Here is a 24658-nt window from a genome sequence, read left to right on the forward strand (position 1 = left end):
AAATTCCAGGTGTGGGAAATCCTTCCACCAATTCAGTGACAACTAGAATGTGTCTTTGAGTCCTAAAGAGTTCCTTCAAGGTACTTGCCTTCAGTTAATTGACTTGTTCACCATCCCCAAAGCCAGTATGTATCAGTGGCAAGCTTTGAACCATTTCTTCTTGACTGTTAGGTCTAGCCATCTATCTACCACATAAAGTGCCTCTCACAAGTACTGTCTAATAGTATACAAATATGGGCAAAGTCAGTCAGCACCTTCAAAATTTATCACGAAACAGAGAGACTGAGAAGAAATACAGATGCATTGAGTTAAAATAAAAACGTTTCTTCATTTGTTTAACAAGGATCTTTCCTGTGGTGGGGCCCTATAATCCTGATTCGTGCCACCAGAATTATGGACCCCTGTCATTCGACATTCCCATTACACAGCTCTTGTCTTTCTGAGTCATGAAAGAAAATATTGAGCTGGGGGTGCAGAATGTTTACAATGCATATTCTGCATAGTTTGACAGAAAATACAAAATTCCTTCTCAAGGCCAGATAATAAAATCATGATGGCTTTGTGAATGCTTTCTGTAATTTATATTTTATTGTTTATTATTTTTTCAATTTCCCTCCTTCTGTATCTTCTTTGGGCCCCCTGCATCAACATACCAATCTCAGCTGGAAGAAGGAGAGGAAAGCCACAGGCTCCTCCATGATGCTATGCCAAGGCTGTTCCTTAGGCCATCAAAGTCACTGGCTTGCAGCTGGTGAACTTTCAGGAGGGCCAATAAGTTTTACTTGGGAACAATATCTCAACTTATTCAGGAACTGTGCAGAAATGAACAAAGAACACATTATGATTTGAACACTTGGAAATTGGCGGGGTCTGGGGGTGGGGGAGGAAATGTAGAGAACATTTTAACTCAGTTACTTTAAAGATCATTCAAGTTTAAGGAATTTATTTGCATAGAACTTCAGGTATCCATTTCAACTTACACTTTGATACCCTCATGGATCTTTAATTTGATAAACATGGGTAGTATTTCCACTGAGTAATTTGCAGCTTCTCATGCTTTCTCGTCCTGTGCAGTTCTTGTCCTCGTTCTTCATTGGAGGCTCTATCCAAAACCCTAGTGGTCTTTCTCTAGGTTTGTGTTGTTGTAGTTGTCAATATTTTGAGAATATCAGTGCATCTCTTATTCCTTGTTCTCACCTCCTGATTGGCCCATCACACTTCCCAGTCATACATGTCATCAATGACATCTTTTATGACACTTCTTGGCCACAAGCTACCATTGATAACTTGTGTAACCTGTAGTCTGTTGACATGTGTCATGCATTGGTCACATTGCCTGTGGGCAACTCACAGGTTTGTGATTCATAGCCATTTTGCAGCACTAGAAGAATGTTGGTATTAAGAAGATGAGCATTTGTCAGGAGCTGGCTTGGGAATGTTGAAACTACTACAGCTTTCCCAATGGAATTAAGCCTACTTTCTTGTTCCTCTTTAGTTCTAGGCCCACCTTATTACCTATGTGAAGTGCCTAGCCAAGATAATGTGCACTCAGTAGGCTACCCATGCGTCTGTATGTCATAATAGTCATTCTTCATCTACTTGGTTTTTTACTGTTCAGATTGTTAGGCTAGTCTCTTCTTAGTGGCTATGTATCTTTCTCATTGAGGAAGATCTGTACTATCTCGGGGTTCCAGATGTAATTGTGTTGATTACATATTCCTTATATTGATTACAGTCTCTTTTTTAAGTTCTTTATTTCACAACTTTGTGCTAATTCCCTTTATCCTGGCTTATGAACTATACCAGGGCTGTCCAAAATGGGGCCAGAAGGCCACATGCAGCCCACAGTAGGATTTATGCAGCCTGCCTACAAGCATAAAAATTTACACAAATGCTTTAGTAAATGAAGCAAGCTACTACAGAGCTCTCACTAAAATGGCAAATCAAAATATATTGTCTATTGTTTCAATAAAAACCTAAGGTTGGACAACCCTGAACAATGGAAATGGAATGAAAAGAGTCAGCAATGTTAAAATGTGTTTTTAGTAGGTGGAAGCTGATCAACACTTAAAGTTAAAAGAGCTTAATAGATGCCAAGTAAATATTGCCTTTCAGAGTAGTCCTGCATTGTGACATTTGAATTTCTAATGACCACATCTCCTAGCCTCACAGAGCCTATTTGTTTATAAATCAGATTCATTCATGTCAATGTCAAGTTCACATATTTAGGATAAAGCTGTATTTGCCATTTGAGTGTATCCTTGCCATCAGTATTTGTTCACAAATGAGGTACATTGAATTAGAGGACAAAAAAAGAATCTTATTCATTCCTTTCACAAAATCTAGAAAGTGATAGGAAAACAAAGGCCACTCCTTGGAGTAAAGGCACTATTTCTCATGACTGAAATAAGAATGCTCAATCTGGGCCTGCTCCTCCTGATAGGCACTTTTTTCTAAGTAAATTGGGGAGAAAGGAACAAGTACTTATTAAGTACCTACTACACTCCAGGCACTGTGCTAAACACTTTACAAATACCTCATTTGATCCTCATAACAACCCTGTGAAGAGAAGTATTATAATTATCCCCATTTTGCAGTTGAGGAAATTGAGTCAGACAGCCATTAAGTGATTTGCCCAGGGTCATGAAGCCAATAAGTGTCTGAGGTCAAATTTGAACACAGGTCTTCCTGACGCCAGACCCAGCACTCTAAGGGTGTGTGTGTGTGTGTGTGTGTGTATGAGAAGAGAATTTTTGAAGAGACAGGTAAATGTGAGGGTATCACTGACTCTGGTTTTGGAGGTAATAATTTATTATGCAGTCATTCAGTGCCCTGAAAACTTCAACAAACATTGATAAATCTTTAAGCACCTACTATGTGTCAGGCACAGAGGCATCAAGTACGAAGAACTTTACTAGGTACTAAGGTAGATAAAAAGATTAAGTAATGTGTATCTAACCCATCCCGAATCTCATAATCTATTTAGTCAGGGTGGTGTGATATAGGGGCAGTAGTGCTGAAATGAAAAATCAGTTGAAATAATATTTGTACTTAGAGCATAGACTTGTTTTAAGGAAAGCACTTTTTAAATCTGAAAGGATTGTATAGTGTAAATATGACACAATAGTACTATGAATGAAAAAAAATTCTTCTGGAGAGGAGTTTACTCCCTGAAAGAATTCTTGAAACACTCTGACATTTAGCAACTTTTGTACAAAATGTTTTATGCATTTTTAAAGAAAAATTTCCAACCGAGTGTTGAATTCGAAGTCCAATTATATATGAAGGTCTGTGTACTCTTAGCTATATATCCGCTTGGTTTGTTCTAGTCATAAAAAGTCTTTTTTTAAAAAAACCATTTTTACTATGCTATTGGAAAACTTTTGCAAAAATATTAAATTTCTTGCCAACTCTAAAACTCTAGTCAACCAGTAAACATTTATTAAGTGCTTCTACAGGCACTGTGCTAAGTGCTAGGTATACAAATATAAAAAAAAAAAATTAGACAGCCTCTGTCCTCAAAGAGCTTATCATCTCACAAGGAGGACAACACACAAAAGGAAGCTTAAAAATTAGTGAAGGAGGAGTGAGAGAAGATACCTGATGTAGGGGCATGGTGACATCTTTAGGCCTCAGTTTCCTCACCTGAAATTTGAGGACATTAGGCTGGTTCGTCGTTATAGGCTCTTTTCAGAACTAATATTCTTAGTTCAATTCAGTAAGCATTTCTTTAGAACCTAATATGTGCCTGGCTGAGTACTCAGCATTGGATACCTTTTCTGGCTGAAAGAAGGTGGATAATTTAGGTTTATTTTTTTCAACTTTAGCAATGAATTAAGAGAGTACGTATTGTAATTATTGCATACATGCCAATTTCTCTGTTTTTACCTAAATGGCCAATATTTTCATCTTTGCAAAAACTCTCTATTTACCTCTCCATTTTTCTCTCAGTGATTCTCCAAGTTAATTTTTCAGAGATTATGCTATTCCCTGATTCATAACTAACACCAGAAAAATACAGATGTTAAAAATACGGACCTTTTCACAAAGAAATTCATCATTAAAGCATTGCACAATTTTTTCAAAGGCAATACAGTCTCCTCTCCTCCTCCTGTTCAATTCTGGACCTAGTGGATTTTCCATTCCCAATGTCTGTCCAAGGTGCATGTCCTGATGGGTTGTTGTTCATCTAACTACATATCATAGTGTGACCAATAGACAGTCTTCACCTACTTGTTTTGTTTAATCTTATTTCTCCCATGTGGAGAATTAAACCAAACTCCTTTAATATGAAATGAGACTTACTTTCTGAAATGAAGAAATTTAAGCAACAATTTCAAATAAATTTTACGATGACTATGCTTACCTTGTATTGTGTGCAGTAAATAAGCATGCCTTTCTAAAAATGAACAAAGTAGGAGAAGTTATGCCACCATATTTTGAGAAAGACATGGTCCTGAAGAAGAGCTAAAACAGAAAAAATTAGAACTATAGATATAGCAAATGAATATTGATTCAAAATTGTTGAATAAAATGTTGGTAATGAGGTTACAATTACATATTTAAAAGATTGTACACTGTGACCTGGTAGATTTATACCAAGATTGCAGAGTTGATTCAATATTAGAAAAACCATAAACTTGGTAGCCTATTTTAATAACAGAAATAATCAAAATCACATAATTCTATCAGTAGATGCAGAAAATTGACAAAATAAAGTATGATAAAATACATTTTCAAAATCATTCAAAAAGCTTAAAAATAGATTGTTTTTTATTATGCTCAATAATATCTATCTAAAATTAAAAGCTAGCATTATCTTTGGAGAAACACTAGAGGTCTTTTCATTAAGATCAAGCAAGGGTAAAGAAAGATACTTCTTCTCACCATTGTTATCTTCTACAATTCTAGAAATGGCTGCTAAAGCCAAATAACAACAAAAAGTTTGAGGATAATAATAGCATATAAACAGGAACACTCTTGAGGGAATAAAAAGTAAACAAAATTATTCCTTTTTGTGAGATGACATGATGGTTTACTTAGAGAATGATGGAAAGTCAATGAAAAAAATTAAACAATAATTTCAGTAGATTAACAGGATAAAAAAAACTCATAAAAATCATCAGCCTTACTATATGTTCTTTTTTAAGTCCCTCAGGAAAATATATTGTTAAATTTTCTTTCAAAATAACTAGAATATGTAAAATATCTCCAAGACATACAGTAATTATGTGAAAAGAACTACAAATTTTCTTTACAGAAATAAAGACAGATCTAAATGACTGGAGAGATATTAATTGCTCATAGTCGCTCATTCCAACATAATAAAAATAACAATACTACCTAATTTTTTTTGAGTCATTTGCCATACTAATCAAAGAAAAAAGGAGTTAATACATAGGACTAGGAAAAGAATAAAAAAAATTCATCTTGAGGAACAAAACATCAAAAATATCAAGGGAACTAATGAAAGTAGTGGAAAAGCAGATGGTCCAATAGTATCAGATCTCAAACTGTATTACAAATCAATAATCATCAAAACTATTTGGGACTGATTTTTTTCCCTAAAAATAGACAAGTTAATCAGTGGAATAGATTAGATACACTAGATATACAAGTAATCAAACAGTGTTGATGGTTTTGTTGGGGCGGGGCAGGAATGGGGTTGAATTTTTTTTTAATTCTGAACTTAGCAAACATAAAATAAAATGAACATCTGCATATGCATAGTAAGTGAGAAAATGAGGAATGTCCATCAAACTGCAAATATCTGTTATGTAGAGCTTGCTTTTACCTTTTGAGTATATCCAACATGTCATTTTCAAGGCTGTCCTTAGTGGTATAGTGTTCAGGGACTCCAACTATTGGGTTAAGGACAAAGATTACAAAAAAGGAAAATTACATTTGCTGGAGGGAATATGAGAGGAGGAGCATACTGATGTACTTTTGGTGGAGTTTTGAATTAGTGCATCCATTCTGGAAAACAATTTAAAACGATACTCCCAAATTCACTAGACAAATACCCTTTGACCCAGATTGCTACTATAGTGCTTAAATCATGAAGAAACCCAAAGAGAGAAAAGACTCAGTTCCAAAAATACATGTAGAAGAACTTGTTGCAAAGAATTTTAAATTAAAGAAGTATCTATCAATTGGAGAATGGTTGAAAAATTATAGTGTGAATTAACGGGATATTTTTGTACTGTAAGAATGACAGAAAAGACAGAGAAATTTCAGAAGGTGTTTTTGAACTAATGCAATGTGAAGTGAGCGGAATCAAGAGAACAATTTATGTATTAACTACTATGTTTTAAGGGAAAACAACTGTGAAAATCTAAAAAGCCATGATGAAAACAATAATCAATTGTAACTCCAACAGCCTATTGATGGCTACTGCTGCCTGCCTCTTGGCAAAATGGTAACAGAGTAGAGGAACAAAATGTGGCATACTCTTTTTTTCAGACATGGCTGATGTTTGGCTTTGTTTTGTGTGTCTATGCTTTTTTGCTATCAAGGAGGATTTCATGAGGAATGAGGGAGAAGAGTGACACTGATTCTTAAGGAAGAAGAAGAAAGAAAAGTGTGGCAATGAGTAATTAAAAACAAAGAGAAGAAAGTTCAGAATGGGACACAAATGCAAAACAGTGTTAGAACTGCTATGTTAAATTTGAAATGTAACCCTTTCCACCCCAAAAACCAGATTCCACATAGTAGAGATTTATCATTTCATATGGAATGTCCTTTATCTATTCTTTATTTAAGTTCAAATTTGTTGAAGTTTGTCATATTCATAACAATAAAAAGGAAATTTTTTAGTAGAAAAGACCCTTATAAAAATGAAATTCATTGTTTTTTAACCAGTAGCAAATGACTCATTAGTGATCTAGGAATCTTTCCTGAATTAGCTATGTATGGTCAGACCACCAAATTGTTAGAGCAAAAATCAAAATTATTACAAAAGCAGAAAAAAATTAAATTTGAAAAAAGATGACAATTAAAATGATTCCAACCAGGCCTATTTAAAGAAATTAAAATTCATGCCCCAAAGTAGGATATGGAGGGAAGAAAGGACAATGACACCAAATTACAATAATTTTATGTGAAAGTTAATACATAAATCAGTTATGGTAATAAGTAGTCTAAAAATTGCTGTAGTAAAAAAAATTTTTTAACTTAATTACTAAGTGAAGAAATATGGCAGTCAAGGGCAACACTAGTTTAACATATACGTTTTTTGGTAAAAATCTCATGGAAGACTGTTGAAGGTCATGAGCACTATTATATAATAAAACAGGAAAAGCAGAGGAGGGAAAGACCAGTTTAAAGAAATCTTGGCAAAACACTTAACTAAGCGTCATCCAAAGGAAACTTTAATATGAACTAGAAGAACAACCAAGAGAAGACAGGTGGATAAAAGCTGCAGAAACTTTTATGATTCCTCAGCATCAAGGAAAATAAAGGTATTGCATTTGGATGCAGCTGTGGAAATAATAAAGGAGATAGAAAAAACATTGAAAAGAACAAAGATCAGAAAAAGCAGCTGAAATACATATATGTGTGTACACATGTATAAACATGCATGTGTACATGTGTATACATAGATAAACATATATGACACACATGAGACAGTTCCAGTGATAGACAACAAATTCTGGAAGCAACCAGAAAAAAAGACCTTCAAAAAGAACGGTAATTCAATTAAGGCACCCACCAAAAACCATAGGAGGGAGTAGAATAACATTCAAAGATGCAAAAATAGCTCAAGATACAATCAAAATGAATTCGAATCTGAGAACTGTCTAAGTGGTTTAAAAGAGAAATGAGAGTGGGGCAGCTAGATGGCGCAGCGAGCAAAGCACCGGCCCTGGAGTCAGGAGGACCTGAGTTCAAATCTGGCCTCAGATACTTGACACATGTACTAGCTGTGTGACCTTGGGCAAGTCCATTAACCCCAATTGCCCTGCCCCCCCAAAAAAAAACAAACAAAAAAGAAATGAGGACAGAATTTATGGCCTGCACAGCAGAAGTAATTGGCAGAATAGAAAACTTGAATCTGCAAAAGAGAGGACGACTGATTAGGAATTCACAGAAGTGAAGGACAATCTAGAAAAAGAAAATTAAAGATCAGTAACACTTTAAAAAAAAAGCATCCTCTCTACCCAAGCAAAATACATTGATCTTGAAGACAGGATGTGTAGAGACAGCCTAAGGATTATTCTTCCAGAATAGCATAACAATTCAAAAAATCCCAACACCATAATGAAAGAAATATTACAAGAAAATTGACCAGAACTTCTGGAGACAGAAAAGGAAATACTAATTAAGAGAATGCTCAGTCACCTCCAGAAAAAGATGTAGGCAGAAGATGAAAGTCAGGACAGATAAGAAGAGGGAGAGAAGTATGTCATAGTCCTATAAGAATAACTTTAGGAGCATTATAGTTCAATAAAGTGCTGCTGATTGATTTCAGTCCTTTAGCTTAGTTTGTGGCAAGAGGAAAATCCAATGAAGGACAGAACTTCTGCTACGCTAGTTGAATGGAGTAGAGATAAGGGGTGAAAGAGAAAAGGAAGAAACACTCAAGTCTTATTTTTTTTCTGCCAAGGAGAATGATCATTAAATGAAAAACAATGGCACACAAGTAGTTAATAGGTTGTTGAAACCCAAAATAAGAGAGGACTTTTTTTTAATAGCACCTAGCTCCTTCCAATAAACTCATCTCCAACCTGAATGTACTACATGCCAGGATACTGAAAAAACTGACAACTGTTATTGTTGAGCAATTTGTTATCTTTGAAAAATTGTAGAGAAGAAATGAGGTGTAGCAAACATGAATGGGAAAATATCCCATTTAAAAAGAAAAAAATAGGGTAGAGTTTGCAAACCATTGATCTTGATCTTAATTCCTGGCAAAAATTTAGCATACATTAATAAACAGGTGATTTGGAAGCGTATCAGAAAGAGAGCTGTACAACTTCTGGGTCACATAATCAACAACGTGACGCATTAGATATTTTCTTCGTTCCCCATTGACTATCGTTAAAATTCCAAAGAGGTAGAGCAATTTCTGCAGAATCCACAGGACAAAAAGCAAGAAGACCCACAAGGTAACAGCCTTCATCAACACTGGAAAATGCTACTCTGTAGCCCTCACCCAGCAGCCTCTATGCTCTCTGGCAAGGCTCATAACTTGATCCATAGTTTTGTCCTTTGTGACCCACTCAGAGATTTCCCTTCTGCTTCAGAGTTTCTGCTAGCATACCCCACCTCTGTCCATCTGCCAGTGTCCTATTGCAACCATCAAGGGACTTTGGCTCTCAGCAGTATAGATAGGAGGAGGTATGATAGTGAGAATGTCATACTTCCCCCTGCCTGAGATGGTCCTCAGATTAAGGAAGCCAAGTTAGTGGAAACTCTGCTCAAAATACTAATGCCAATATCCCCCAATTCTGCAAAAAGCAACAAATGCTGATTCAGCTCAGCCAGAGCACTAAAGAACAGGGTGGACTAGGGCAGAGAGCCAGCATGTATGGCTGCGTTGAGACTAAAGTAAAGGAAACTGGAATTCAGCTGGGGCCAGTCCTGTCTCCACCAAGAATCTTCTTGGACAGGAACCAAGACCAATGAAAAGCAAATCTTCAATGTAGGAGGAAGTTGAGACTGCCTTTTAATCTAGCCCTGGGAGTAAATCTACCATTTAAAAAGAAAAGTCAGAAAGTGAGCAACAGAGTTAAAAACAAAATATTTCAAGAAGAAAATTTAGTTAAAAACCTGGAACACAGGTGAATAAATCAGTAAAGAAGAGGCTAAAATTTGAAGGAAAGATGAGTACCAAAGTATCCAAGAGATTGCAAACTTTTTATTTAAATAAATATTGCAAGACAAAGCAAATTAAACCAATACCTAATGAAACACAGAACTCTGTGAAGTCCCAAAAGAACAGTAAACCACAGCAAGACATTGCACAATGGTTTAAGACAGAAATCAAACTCATAAAAATTAGATGGCAGAATTTATGTCTTACAAAACAGAAATAATTAACAGAATAGAAAAACTTGAATCTAAGGTGACAATTGTCACCTTATTGTCACCTTACAGTTAAAGTGAAAGAGAGAACAACAGATTGGGAATACAACTATACTGAAGTGAAGGATAATCTAGAAAGAGGGAAGCAAAAAGCACTAACATTGAAATGTATCATCTCTAGGCAAGCAAAACCTATTTATCTCAAAGACAACATGTATAGAGAAAACTTAAGGATCATATACCTCTGAAAAAACATGACAAGTCATGAAGCATGTACACCACAAAGAAAGAAGTAATGGAGGAAAACTGCCCAGAAATTTTGAATACAGCAGAAAGAAAAACCCACCAATCAATAGAATCCACATATTGGCACCAAAAGAAAAAAAATATGTTTCAAATTCAAAGGTACATAGTGCTTAAACTGAACAGTTCCAGTGATAGACAACAAATTCTGGAAGCAACCAGAAAAAAAAGACCTTCAAAAAGAACGGTAATTGAATTAAGGCACCCACCAAAAACCATAGGAGGGAATAGAATAACATTCAAAGATGCAAAAATAGCTCAAGATGCAATCAAAATGAAATAACCTACAAATCTAAGCCTAATCATCAACAAAAAAAGATGGGTGTTAATTTAAAAAAAAAGAGGCATTTGAAGCACTGCCATGGGAAAAAAAATACAAATGTGAGCCTAATAATCTACCTGCAAACATCCCAAACAACAGAAACACCAGATAGGTAAATAAATAAGGTACCAAGAAAAAAATAAGCAATGAAATAAACTTACCCATATCTAGAGACTATTAAGAGAAAAAAATAAGAAAGAATATGACATTTCTTGAGTTTAAAAAAAAACACCAAAAAAAAAAAGATGAAAGGAGAATTTAAAGAAATAGAGGAAATGACAGTGAAGGAGCAGGCCTGAAGTACCATGGACTAAATACCATATCCCCATCCATTCTGGCGAATCAATGTACTTTGTGAAACCAAACTTCAGAATTGGGGGGGGCGCTTAAAAGAGGGGAAAGGAAATAGAGGATAGAAGGGAAGGTATAATATACCCAAATCTAGTCCATGTTTAAATACTGGAGAGGAAGTAGCTCCTAAAGTCTCTAAAGAAGAAGAACTTCAGGAGAATAGGAGAGGTGGCAAAGATAGAGATTGAAACAAAGAAGGGGGAAGATTTTGATCCAATATGGGAAAGGGATCCCAATGAAGAGCATGTTCATGAGTTACATTCTGTAATGGGAGATGGTGACCTTAGAGTAGGCCCAATTTGCATGGAGTTTGCACAGCCAAAATTAATAGATTTAGGAAGAAAATGGCAACAATTTACTGGAAACAATGGAAACACTGGAAAAATGAATGACTCCAGGCTCTATCCACTGAGCCACCTAGTTGCCTCCCTTAATAGAGATGATGCTTAACATTTTATTGAATTTACTTGAATTGAGCTGAATGAAATTAAGCTGTGGCTTGTTCAAATCTCACTGCATTTCATACACAGTGGAATACAATGCATTTGATTACAGACCAGGTCCAGTGAGAGTTATAGAATCCAAACAAGTATGGAATCATGGAATATAATTTAGGACTTGGAAAGAGCCTCAGAACTCACCTAGGACAATTTAAAGTATGACCAATTTTTACTGTATCCACAAATGGTCATCCAACCTCTGAATAGCTCCAAGAATGGGAAACCCACTACCTATCACTCCATTTTGGAACAATTTGACTATATTCTTCTTTATATTGAGCCAAAGTATGCTACTTATAACTTCTGCTTATTACAGTGAATTCATTAAGCCCTCAAAAAAATTTTCCTTTAAATGTTCTCTCATTCCACCTTCCCCTGCAAAAAGGATGGAGAGTCAATAAGTCACTGCAATCCTGTGTGTACTACATTAAACTTTGGAGGCATATAAGAAATAAAAAGTGCTTTCTTGTCCCAGAGAAAGTTAAAATCCAGTTGGGGGTAAATAAATATGTATGTGTGTGTATGTATTTCTAAATCTATATTTCTAAAAGGCTGCTAGAAAGGCAGCCTCAAAGTAAGGAAGCCCTGGGTTTCAAGCCCCACCTCAAACTCATATTGGCAGCAGTGACCTTGGGCAAGTCCCATAATCTCTCTGTTTTCCTGGCATTTTTCTAAGACAGTAATTTGTACACCAGCGGCCAACCTGCCTTTGTGAAGGAAACTGCTTCCCCAGGAATCTTCCTATATCAATGAAATCACAAATCTAGCCCCCCCCCAAAGAAAAACAACAAATAAGAGAGCAGTGAGAAAGCAGGGTCCCAATGTGTGCACAATATTATGGTTCAAATAGGAAACATCAGCCCTGAGGGAATGAAGAATGAGGGGTTTTGGGTTGGGGACGGAGGGATGTTTTTCAATCAAAGTAGGAAATTCTTCCTGGAAAAAGTAGCTTTTGAGCTAGATCTTGGGCAGAGGGTGCAGGGGCGGGGCGGGGGGAGGGAATACAGTGGATATGGGTTGAAGGTGTGGGGTATCAAATGAGGACAGCATTCTAGGTGGGTGGAATGGGGCGAAAAAAAGAACAGAGGAAGGAATGAGCAAAATGTACGTGGGTGAGGACAACGACAAGCAGGTTGTCTAGATTACGACAGAGTATACAGGTTGAAAGTATTAGGGCATGAGGCTGTCAAGGTATATTTGACAGAGGATGGGGACAGAGGCTTTCTCAAACTGCCAACTCCCTTACTACATTCCCTTGCCTAGTAGGGCCCCTCACCCATATTCACTTTAATTTTATAATTCCATAAAATTTTATATTTCTGTAAAAATATGAATCCTACAGAGGGGTCTCAGAAATTTATGTAAAAGAGTTTCGATATTTTTAAATAGTTAAGTCATCCCAGCTAAATTGAAAAACCCCCAAAGTGAAGAGGATTAGAGGCCATTTCAATAGAGAACATTCCACAACCCAGGTGAATACACACATAAATACAAAGAATCTTTTCACAAACCTAAACTTCAGTATTCTTTTGCCACCTTTTTTTTCTTTGGCACCTGACATGGAATCTATGACCTTTTTTTTTTTAAACTGACCTCTTCAGCACCTTTGGATTAGACACCGCCACATACAAGAATTTTCTCCATCAGCATTTCATAGATAGCATGTACCAGGATAAAAAAAAATGAGTTGAAAAGAAGAGCCTCTCCTTTTGATTGTCCGTACTCCAGAGATGATGAGAAGTAGGAGAGGGTCAAGGAAATAATGACCCACCAACAACTCCTTACAATAAATAATTTTTGTGGGAGCCTAATGAAGATGACGGTATCCTTTTACTAGGAAACCACACCCATTCTGCTCATTCCAGCCGTGTGAAATAAAGGTGTTGTCTGAACACAGAACCAGAAGCCAAGAATTCCTACCTTGCAATCCTGGCTCTGATACCAGGTCCCTTTGTGGTCTCGGGTAAATTATTTAGACTCTCCTCCGGTTCCATTTCTCTATCTATTAATTTGGGAATATTACATTGCCTAACATTGGTAGCGCTGAGATTAAGATTTGACAAAGTACCGGCAATGTAGAAAGCTTGAGGGAGAAAAGGTGGTGGCTGTTCCTAGGTAGTGCTTTCTAAATGAACATCTGTGAAGTGGATTTAATTTTTGGTGTATATGATTTTGTGTTATACTGTACTAGAGACAACGGGATTCCTTGCTCCTGATAACTCATTTAAAAGCAATATCCTTGGTGACGTGGAACAAAGACGAGGAAAGACCATTTCAATGCCATCTTTAAAGACCTGTGGAAAAAAAAACTTAAGGATTTCTTACACATAATGTGACTTCTAGAACATCATTTTTTGACTTTTCTTGAACTGCATTTCATGTGGTAGCAGCCCCCTGCAGGAACAGATGAACAGATGCAACATAATGATGCATTGTAGATAGGCAGTTCCCAGCATACAAATGACTTGGGTTCCAAAGGCAAGTAAACAAATTGATTTTTCTTTTTGGAATTTAGAATGCATGTCCCCTTAGAAATGATGTTATAAATGCTGGTGAGCTCCCCAGACAGTCGACAAAGTCCTATTTAATCTACAATATACCAAAAGTAAATTCAAGGAGATAGAGGATAAAGCCCTTTGGATGAGCAGGGCTCTATTGGTAGTTCCTGCCCAGGCTCTAGGTTCCAAGCTCTAGGGAGCTGAAGTTCTTGGGTTGGAAGGAGAGGTAGTTGAAGGAGTATGTGGTCTGCTGGCACTATTGGTGTCAGGATGGGAGCTGAAGTAGTGGGAGTATAGGAGCATTCATAAATAGGATCTTTCTAAGTAATGGACTGTGTTTTATGTTACATTTCAAATGGAAGGCTGCTGGCAGCTGCCATACTCCCATATATCCAGGTCTTAATTAAAAGGGCTTAAAAAAATTAAGCGAGTGTCTTATTAGGGTAGGTCCAAGAGTTAAACTTCTTTTTTTTCTTAACTGTTATTCTACTATCTACTTAATGGAGTTCCTAACTTATTTAATATCATGCTTAACACTATTATTTTTAATGTTTTATATTATTATTTAATGCTTATTGAGTCACACCAATGTATAAAATTGCATTGTACAGAACTCCTGCCCAGTGGGTTTGGACTCCAAATTAGTGGGTTTCATTTCCTGTTAATTAGCTGAATCTTATACTCCCAGTCAAGCCACCTCCATTTCATTAACATTGAAGCACAGCTTCAAGTCATAATGTTACTTGTTAGGACAAGTTAGCTGTTAAACTTTTGCTTGTTAATACAAGTGTTTCAAGTATTGTTGTAATTGAAGGGTTTTGGCCTTTGGCCCAAACTTTTGCTCACCAGCCTCAATCAGGACTGTTGGAGAAAAGAAAATGAATTTGGCCAGCTCTGAGCAGATTTTTTTTTTTTTGCTTTTACCTGTTTACAGTTTCATACTCAGTATGATAATATTGTTGACATTAATTAGGTACCTTCATAGTGGTAGGGGCAGCTAGGTGGCTCGGTGGATAGAACACATGGGCCTGGAGTCAGAAAGACCCATCTTCCTGAGTTCAAATCTCATCTCAGACACTTACTAGCTGTGTGACCTTGGGCAAGTCATTTAACTGTTTGCCTCAGTTTCTTCACCTATAAAATGAGCTGGAGAAGGAAATGGCAAACCACTCTAGTATCTTTGCCAAGGAAACCCCAAATCGGGTCACAAAGATTCAGACAGGACTGAAAATAACTGAACAATAAAAACAAGTAGTGGACAGAATATAGTCCTTGTAGGCAAGAAAAGCTAGATTCAAATTCTAGCTGTGTGATCCTAGACAAAGGTTGCTTAACTATCTTGAGCTTCAGTTTTCTCATCTGTAACGTGACAATAATAGTAGCTCTTACCTCACAGGATTATTGTGAGGATTAGATAGATAGATAGATGATGGGTAGAGGTATACACACACATACATGTAATGTATGTATATATCCATATACATTTATGTGTGTGTATGTATTACATGTAATATAGATAAGACTTCCCAAACCTTAAAACACTATGCAAAATAGTCCATTATTACTATTACTACTACCTAGAACAGCAATATTCTTGCTATCCTTTCAGTAGCTTTCACTATTTAGAAGCCATCTTTTGAATTAGTTTAGCAGAAAATGGCCAAAAAAAGACAATGCGAATGGAGGAAGCTGTTAACTTGACTTTGCTAAAATGTCCAATGTTGGATAATCAAAGGATCATAGATCTGGAGCTAGAAGGGACCACATATGTGTGCATATGTCTTTTAATTTCCCTGTGGAATACTTTCAAAATAGAATACAACCACTGATGGAAAAGTCAGAATATTTTCTTTTGCTTTTTCAAGCTTTATTAATTATAAATATTTAGACTGACACTGGGTTCAAAAATAAACTTGGGAAGTCTTTATGGGAATTTATAAATCTCCTTCTCATTCTGCCTAAGGTCCACCTCTGTCTGCTGAAAACTTTCTCTTAAAAAAAAAAAAAACAGATCACATCCTCCATGAAGCCTTCTCTGATTCCTCAGCAAGAAATTATCCCTTGAGTCTTTGAAACTTCTTTTTTGGCCTCTCCCATGCCCTTAATTGTTTTCTATCTGATATAATTATTATTTCGGTACTTCTCTCATTCCTTCTACTACAACATAAGCTTCTCGAGAGTGAAAACAATGTTTTTTTTTAAATCATTAGGCTCCAGCACAGCACAGGGCGTTGTACAGAGAGAACTTAATAAATGTTATTGAACTAAATTGAAAGACAGAGAAATGGTGCATGAGTGAAAAGAAGACTGTGCTTAATTCATTTCTCTGAATCTTAGGTTTTTCTCTCATAAAATGTGGTGGTTATACTACATGATCTCCCTTCTAGCTCCAACACTATGATCCTCTGTTACATGTATATTTGTGTACATGTGTCATCCTGATCTGTGCCAAAGCTTAACATCTGTCCAAAACAGGAAAGAACAATAAATGAATTCATGGATTGTGACAGATATGACATATGAGTGCTCTGCTCAAAAATAACAATGGCTCCCTATTGTCTCTAGAATAAAATATACATTTCTTAGCCTGGCATTCAAGGCTTTTCACAGTCTACCCCATACTGCATTTGCAGCCAACTTTATTTCATTAGTACTTCACACACTGTACTCTCCACCAAACTCAACTACTAGTTCTTTCTCAAACTCAGTATTTCATTGTCCCTTCACCATGCATTCACAAAAGCCATCTTCTCATACTTGGAATACTATATGCTATCTTGGCTTTTCAAGTGATTATTAGCAGTTTTTTTTAATTTGTCTGTTCTGATCCTTTGCCCATTATCCACTGGGGAATGTTTTTTTTATTATTATTCTGATTTTGTAACTGTATGTTATAGATTCACAATGCCAGATTATTATCACATGTATTTACCATAAATATTTTTCCTCTATAAATTTCTTTTTCTTTTGTTTTGAATACATTTTTGTGTAAAAAGATCTTATTGTTATGTATTCAAATTCACCTATTTCATCTCAAATAATTTCTTCTTTGATAAAAATTTTCTTCTCTTCACAACTGAAATAAATATGTATTCTTTTTTCTTTTAACTTGAACATGTTTAAGTGATTGTTTCATTTGGAATTTGTTGTAACATGATGAGAGGAGTGAACTCATTTTTAAATCTATACTGCCATCCAATTAAAATTTTTTAAAAATAATCTTTGATTTAGCAAACACTGATATGTACGGGGCTTTGTTTCTGGGTTCTCTCTTCCATTCTATTGTTCCATTAATCAAACGTCACATAATTTTGTTAATTATTGCTTTGCATAGTATACTTTGAAATCTGTCAAAGATCACAGGGTCTAGCTATAGAGTTGGAAAGATACTTAAAAGTGTATCTATTCTAAGGCAGTAGCAGCAACAGGAGAGGAGACAGTATGTATGAAAGATGTTGCAAAGGTACAACTGGCAACAGATTGGTTATGGACAATGAGAGAGAGAGAGAGAGAGAGAGAGAGAGAGAGAGAGAGAGAGAGAGAGAGAGAGAGAGAGTGAAGAGTGTGTTAAATTGTATCTTGTTTTGGTCCCCCTCACAACAACCACCCCTTCTAATCAGTATACTAATTACATTTATAAGTTGCCAGTATCAAGTGTCAATAATAGGAAGCAAGATTGCAAAGGGGAACCTGAAGTGAGGTACAAACTGTCTCAAAGATCAAAGGAGCATAATTTACAAATTGTATCATATGTTAACCAAAAATCACATCCTAGTAATATGTGCCAAATCAGGGGGAGTCATCTAAGCTTTGCTCTCGGGGATTTTTTTGACCCTATAATATATAAATCTAAGACAAGTCCCAGATATCCACAGCAAAACCACAGAATGCCAAATAACAGATAACTCCATAATGATGTGGATGTGTTAATTTTAAAGTTTTACCAACAACTTAGAGATAATTTGGATATGCTAGTGAACTAACCCCAAGGCTCAACGGATAACTCCTGCCCCAGCCTTAGCCCTCTTCCCTCTCCATCATGCTTCTCAGGTGCTCCCAACTCTAATCCATGGTTAGTGAGTGATTCTTTGTGCCTCTCCTTCTCTGTATCCTCTTCCTCACACTACCTGCCTTCCTTCACTACCCCATCCCCTGTCCCCATACTGTCTGCCTTTGTACCCCCTTTCACTTTTGTCTCTCTACTTTCTGTGTCTGTTTTCCCCCATATACTCTGTGCCTTATTAAAACATGATTGCAGCTTCATTTCTCACTGCCATTGTAGTCTTTCCCAGCAAATACCCAAAAAACTGGGCATGCCTATGCCATTTCATAATTTAGTAAATTAGTTATCAATTCAGGGGTCAAGGATGACACCTAGGTTTTTAATCTTGGTGACTGGGAATATGATGGTACCTTCAAAAGTAATAGGAAGAGAAGAGGATTTTGAGGGAAAGAATGAGTTTGGTTTTAGATATGTTGAGTTTAAGATGTGTACAGGACATCTAGTTAAAGGGAACAAATAGGCAGTTGGAGAAGCAAGACTGAAAGTCAGAAGAAAGGTCAGGACTGGATAAATAGATCTGAGAATCATCAGCATAGAGATGTTAATTGAATCTATGAGAACTAATCAGATCAAATGAAATATTGTAGAGTGAGAAGAGAAAAGTGCCAAGGACAGAGTTGTGGGGGATACTCAAAATGAAAAGGAGTTACTTTGATGAAGATCCGGCAAAGGATACTGAGAATTATGGGTTAGACAGGTAGGAGGACAAACAGGAGAGAAGAGTGTCCCAAAGTCTCAGAAGAGAGTATCAAGAAGAGGGTGATTGACAGTGCTAAAGGCCGCAGAGAATTCAAAAAGGATAAGGACTAGGAAAATGCCATTAGATTTAGCCATTATGAGATCATTAGTAACTTTGGATAGAGCAGCTGCAGTTGAATTGAGGAAATCAGAAGTCGGACTACAGAAGATTTGAGAGAATGGGAGAGGAGAGGAAGGGGAGGTAATGATCATAGATGTTTTTCCTAAGGAGTGTAGATATACCCAGTTGAGTTTAATGTATCTACACCAAACTCTGTGTGAATGTGTATTGTGTGTTTAACCCTCTTCTGCCCATTTTAGATAAGAATGAATGAAGTTCCTCTGAGTCCCACTTCCTCTTCCCTCTCCTCCACGTTTGTCTAAATTATAAAAAGAAATATTAGAAATGTTCCCCCCCCCTTGCTTTTTTTCACACTGGTGTAGTCCTCCTTTTATTCTTCCTTCTATTTCTCCTGTTAAAGCCCTCAGAAAAGAACCAATACACACCCCCACATCCATCTAGGACCTCTCTTTTTCCTTATGTAAATCCTTCAGTACCTTTTGAAAACGTTAAAATTCCGAAAGGACACTTGTTTCTTCTCCCTCTCTAAGAATGTTAGCACTTCGTCATCGTACAGGCACTTACTTCCATCTGCTCAAATAAATTTACCTTTCTAGGTTTCTTTGGGTTCTTGAGTTTGCATTTCAAGGTTCTTACTCAGCAACGATTTCTTCATCAGAAATTCCTGAAAATCCTTTTGTCCATTGAAGGTCTAATTTTTTTTTTCCTGTAGGATTATGCTCAATTTTGACAGGATAAGTTATTCTTGGATATAACCTCTATCTTTCACCTTTTGTAATACTGTATTCCAAAATGTCCTCTTCTTCTAATAGAAGTTGTTAGTTCTTGCATGATCCAGACTGTAATCCTTAATATTTAACTGTTTCTTTCTGGATGCTTCCAGTATTTTTTTCTTTGATATGGGAGCTTTGGATTTTGGCTAGAACATTCCTAGGGTTTTCCTTTTGGGGCTCCCTTTAGGAAGTGATCAGTAGATTTTTTTCTGCCTTTGTTTTGCCCTCTGGTTCTAATAGATCTGGGAAATTTTCATTTATGATTTATTGAAATAGGATTCCAGGTTTGGGGGAGGGGGAGTTTGGTCATAAGTTTTTAAAGAATTCAGTGATTTTTAAATTATCTCTCCTTGATTGATCTGTTTTCCAGGTCAGTTTTTTATACCAGATAACCTACATTTTCTTTCTTCCTTTTTTATTTTTAAAATTCTGTTCTGATATTTCTTGCTTTGATTTTGTGTGGTCTATTATAGTTTTCAGGAAATCCATTACTTGGTAAGGTTTACCATGTTCTCTTCCAAGCTAGTTATTCTCCTTCTAATTCTTTTCTTAAAGCTTTTATTTCATTTTTGTTATCTCTTGCTTCTCTTCTTACAGGTATTCATGTCGTGATTGTAGAAAATCCATTTTTTCCCTTTTAATCTCTGCTTACAGCTGTTATGAAGTTAGATTTGCAATATATTTTTTTAATTGCTGGTTTGTATTTTCTTTTAATTGCTTATTTCTCCAGCTTTAATTCCTGAATTGGGTTATTATGCTAGGTCAGAGTGGGGAACCTTCAGCCTTAAGGCCACATGTGGCCTTCTAGGTCCTCAAGTGCAGCCCTTTGACTGAATCCAAACTTCATAGAACAAATCCCCTTAATAAGTGCAATAAAACTTCAACTCAGTCAAAAAGCTGCACCTGAGGACCTAGAAGGCTACATGTGGCCTCAAGGCCACAGGTTCCCCACCCCTGTTAGTCTCAACGGCCCTGCTGCATTTTTGAATGAGATGGTCTATTCTGAATGATCTTTCCCTGCTTCACCTGGTTCTTTTGCTGACCTCCATCTCCAGGATTTGGACCACCCTTGGATCTTGAGGATAAGAGTGTCGAGTCTTCAGGTCCCCCTCAATGTCTTAGTAAAGTGTTAGGGCACCATGATGGTTCCTGGCCTCTGCTATTCTTCCAGATTTCCAAAGTCCACTCCCCTGGAACTTTCTGACCATCCTAGGGATTTCTCAGGAGAACCTTCCACTCTTGATCCCTCTGTCTCTTTGGACACAGAACCTTTCAGACTTCATACATCCCTGGCTTTCTTTGCCTTGCTGGTGCTGGCTTTGCTTGAGGTCATATCTTATCTATTGCTCCTTGTGGCAGACTAAGAAATCATTTACTATAGTTTCTTATTGGATCTCTCCATCATTATTTCAACTCTTCAGGGTTTTGCTGTATTTGGTGTATAGGAGCCATAAGAGAGTTAGGCATCCTACTTCTTTTCAGGCATCCATCTTAGCAGGAAGTCCTAGGGGAAAGTTCTTAGCCAAATCAGGGCTCACAAAGGACAAAATAAATAATTTTGATTACACAAAATTGAAAAATTCTTAAATGAACAAAAACAATGCAACTAAGAAAAAGAAGCTATCGATTAAGAAAACCTTCGTATCAATTACCTCATGAGTATTTGATATCCAAGATATATAGGAAACTAACACAAATATATTATCAGACCAAGATCTGTTCCTTAGCCTTTAAGTGATAAAAGGATATGAACAAACACTTCTCACAACTATTAATAACCATATAAAGCAGGGGTTCTTAACCTAGGGTCCTAGACCTCTTTGGATCCATAGGCAGTTTTCAGGGGGAAAAATTTACATCTTCATTTTCACTGATCTCTAGCTGAAATTTAGTGTTTTCTTCAATTATAAATGTAGGCAGCAAACATACTTCTGAGGAGAGATCCACGGGCTTCACCAAACTGACAAAGGAATTCATGATACACGAAAAAAGTATAAAATCTTTGATTTTTTTAAAATCATTCCAAATAACTAATAGTAAGAGAAATACAAAGCAAAACAATTCCGGGGCTTCACCTCATACATAATAGTAAATTGGCAAAGATGACAAAAGATAGGGATAATCACATAATGAGTCATTACTCAAGCCAAGAATAGAATCCTTGAGTACTAACTCTGTTCTCTCCTCTAAAACATACCACACCCTCTGAGAACATTAAACTAGAGTCATGATCCACATTTTAGGGCTATTCTTAGGGCACCTGTGAATCATTTAACCACAATCAGGTAATTTATTTCATGTTCTGATTGCTTCATTTGACCCTCACTTTGACTCTGATCTATGGGGTGTATATAATTTTCCCATTTTCTTCTCAAGATTTGTCTCCAGCAGAGGTATTAAAGTAAACAAGCCTTGAAAATAAGCATCAAGGAAAAAAAGAAATTTACATGATAATTTTGTTGTATATTTGAAAAAAATAGCAAGTTGTACATAGTAGACTTGCAGTTTCATGTACAATCATCTTTTTATTATACTAATTTATGGAAATGCTTGTTTTATTCCATCAATTAAAATTTAAAAAAAAAATAAAACATAGAAGGAGAAAAAATAAGCATCAGAGTTCAAGTGAAACATTGAATTCTGTGGTTTTCTTTTTTAATTTTTTTCTTTTTTGCCAAATGATTTAATTTTTAAAATAGGAAATACAAGATTATTTGATATGAAATATGTTCAAGTGCACGACTATAAATGTCTAACGTCAACATCAAACCAAAGGATTCATTTCTAAAAGACAAGGAAGCAAAAATTTCAGCAAGTTTCCTCAGTTCCAGCAAGTAGCTGGGCTTGAGGTTTATCTGTATGACTTCCTTTTGTCTGTATAAGACATTATGGCAGTGCAAATCAGAGCCACTATTTGTGTCCTTGCTATTAAAAAAGAGTAAATGGTAAGGAATTAAAACTCAAATCAAAATAATAGAACCAAATCAAAGGAATATTAGAAAAGTAATAAAGACTTGCAATAAAGCAATATTGATGCCTTCTCTCCTTCTAAATAAGTGAATTGGTTTTGTTTTGTCGTGGACTCAGTGCTATCAGAAAATAACTTTAGCTATTAGTGAGATAGAAAGCTAGCTTGTGTGAGAAAATAGTGATTGTTATTTTCAGGATTTAGAGTTGAAAGTGATCTTATTGGTCACCTAGTCCAAACACCTCATTTTACCAATGAGGAAATGAGGTATAGAGGAGATAAGCAACTTTTCCAAGGTCATATAGGAAATAAGTAAGAACTCATATCCTCATAATTTACATATCACCCATGCTTTCCCCTCTACCAGGTATGATTTAAAAGTTAGCATATCAGTTGGATAATAAGTAAAGCATAATCTATAGTGAAAGAGAAGAAGTCTTCACTAGATTTCTCTAAAACTTTCCCAAAAAATTCCATGTGGAAAATAACTTTATCCGAAATAGAGGCACTGTTACATAGTAGTTGTACTACTGGATTCTAGTCAGAAAGACTTGGATTCAAATTCTGCTTTGGATATTTATTACATATGTGATCCTGGGCAAGTTACTTAATCTTTCTGGGTCTCGGGCATCTCCTTAGGTCTTATCTACTAAATGAGAGATAGATTGGGATTTACGTTGATGGAGGAAGGTCCCACTTAAGAAATTATGGATCCTTCGAGTATTCTCTGTTCATCCAAAATTAATAAAACAGGCTATGAAAGTTCACTAGTTTATGAAAGTAAAAAAGCTATATAGAATTAGTATATAAAATGAGAGAACATTGATTAGATAATCATTAAATAAGGCCTGTTCTAGATGAGAATAGTTGAAGGTTTCAAAGAATTTCCATAAAATGGACAAAACATATTTTAAAATTTCAACTTAAAAAGAAATTTTTTTAAAAAAATTTTCAACTTGAGGGGTGGCTTCCCCCAAAATAAATAAACTCTCTGAAGAAAAGTGAAGTGTTTGAATGATCAGAAAAAGTGACTTCTAATCTATCTGACTTGTAAATCTTGAATGCCCCATGTTTTCTTTTAATTTCTTTTTATTTTTTAAGAAAAGAGCCACCCTCCCTCCCCCAAAGAAAAAGGGTATTCAGAAGGGTATCAGAAATCATTGTTGCTATAGTCTGGTCAAACTGCTGCATTCATTTCTGTGCCTAATGAATCTTTCCGCTCTGACAGGGGGTGGAGGGGCACATGTTATCCTGGGGTGCCCGAAAGCCCAGCCAAGTGCTGCTGAGATCAGAGCACTGAAGCAATTAGAAGCTGATTATGAGTTTATCTTCTTTACAGGTGGGAAGGGAAGAATGAGAATGAGGTGGGTCGGTGTAAGGAGACCGGCAAGATCCACGTGACTGTAGATCTCAAGTATTACCGGCCAACTGAAGTGGTAAGAAAGATCTCTCACAGCCGAGTAATCTAATCACTCAGCCAACAAATTGCTGCATTTGGCTAGCTGTCTGTGAAATGGTCTGAGGGAACTCCTGCTGCCAGCCTTCCAAAGCTCTCCATTCAGCTCCCTGGCTAACACTCCTCCACCAGCATTTCACATATCAGAACAGAATGGAGTCAACTGGAGATGAGATAATCTTCTCTCTACAAAATACATTGCCCTGGAAATGGCAGATTGGGGCATACTGCACGGCTGTTTGCAGGGAACAAGAATCATAGCCATATGTGAAAGCTTATGCTATTTTTTAGAAGTCCACTAATCGTCAGAAAATAGTGTTCTGCTTTCCTAAACTCAAACAAACTAGAGTCTTATCATTTCAATCTGAAACTGCATTGAAACTGTTTAAGACTTAGTGGTGAGAACCGGGTGATGCAAAACATATTAGAGATACCTGAATATAATATAGAGCAGTAGTTTTGGAGGGTAAGTGATTCCAGATTCGAGAGGTTAATTATTGGATGTGTACTAAACTGTGAGAATCCTATCAATATGAAGTTGTTTTATTGGGGTTTTTAATTCTGCATTATATCAATTT

The 24658-nt window shown here is 36.3% G+C and overlaps 1 protein-coding gene across 2 annotated transcripts in view; it reads left to right on the forward strand.

The window, feature by feature from the left end:
• Positions 1-24658, forward strand: part of GMDS (GDP-mannose 4,6-dehydratase) — a 782760-nt gene that overhangs the window by 637813 nt on the left and 120289 nt on the right. Inside the window, exon 9 of one of the 2 annotated variants that reach the window (XM_036765676.1) lies at positions 23964-24060. The exons of the other annotated variant lie outside the window; for it this stretch is intronic. Coding sequence (XP_036621571.1) covers positions 23964-24060 — 97 coding nt within the window. The remainder of the gene's footprint in view (positions 1-23963; positions 24061-24658) is intronic. 2 annotated transcript variants of the gene reach the window in all.

Source organism: Trichosurus vulpecula, chromosome 1, assembly GCF_011100635.1.
Source record: "Trichosurus vulpecula isolate mTriVul1 chromosome 1, mTriVul1.pri, whole genome shotgun sequence".
NCBI classification, from domain to species: Eukaryota; Metazoa; Chordata; class Mammalia; order Diprotodontia; family Phalangeridae; genus Trichosurus; species Trichosurus vulpecula.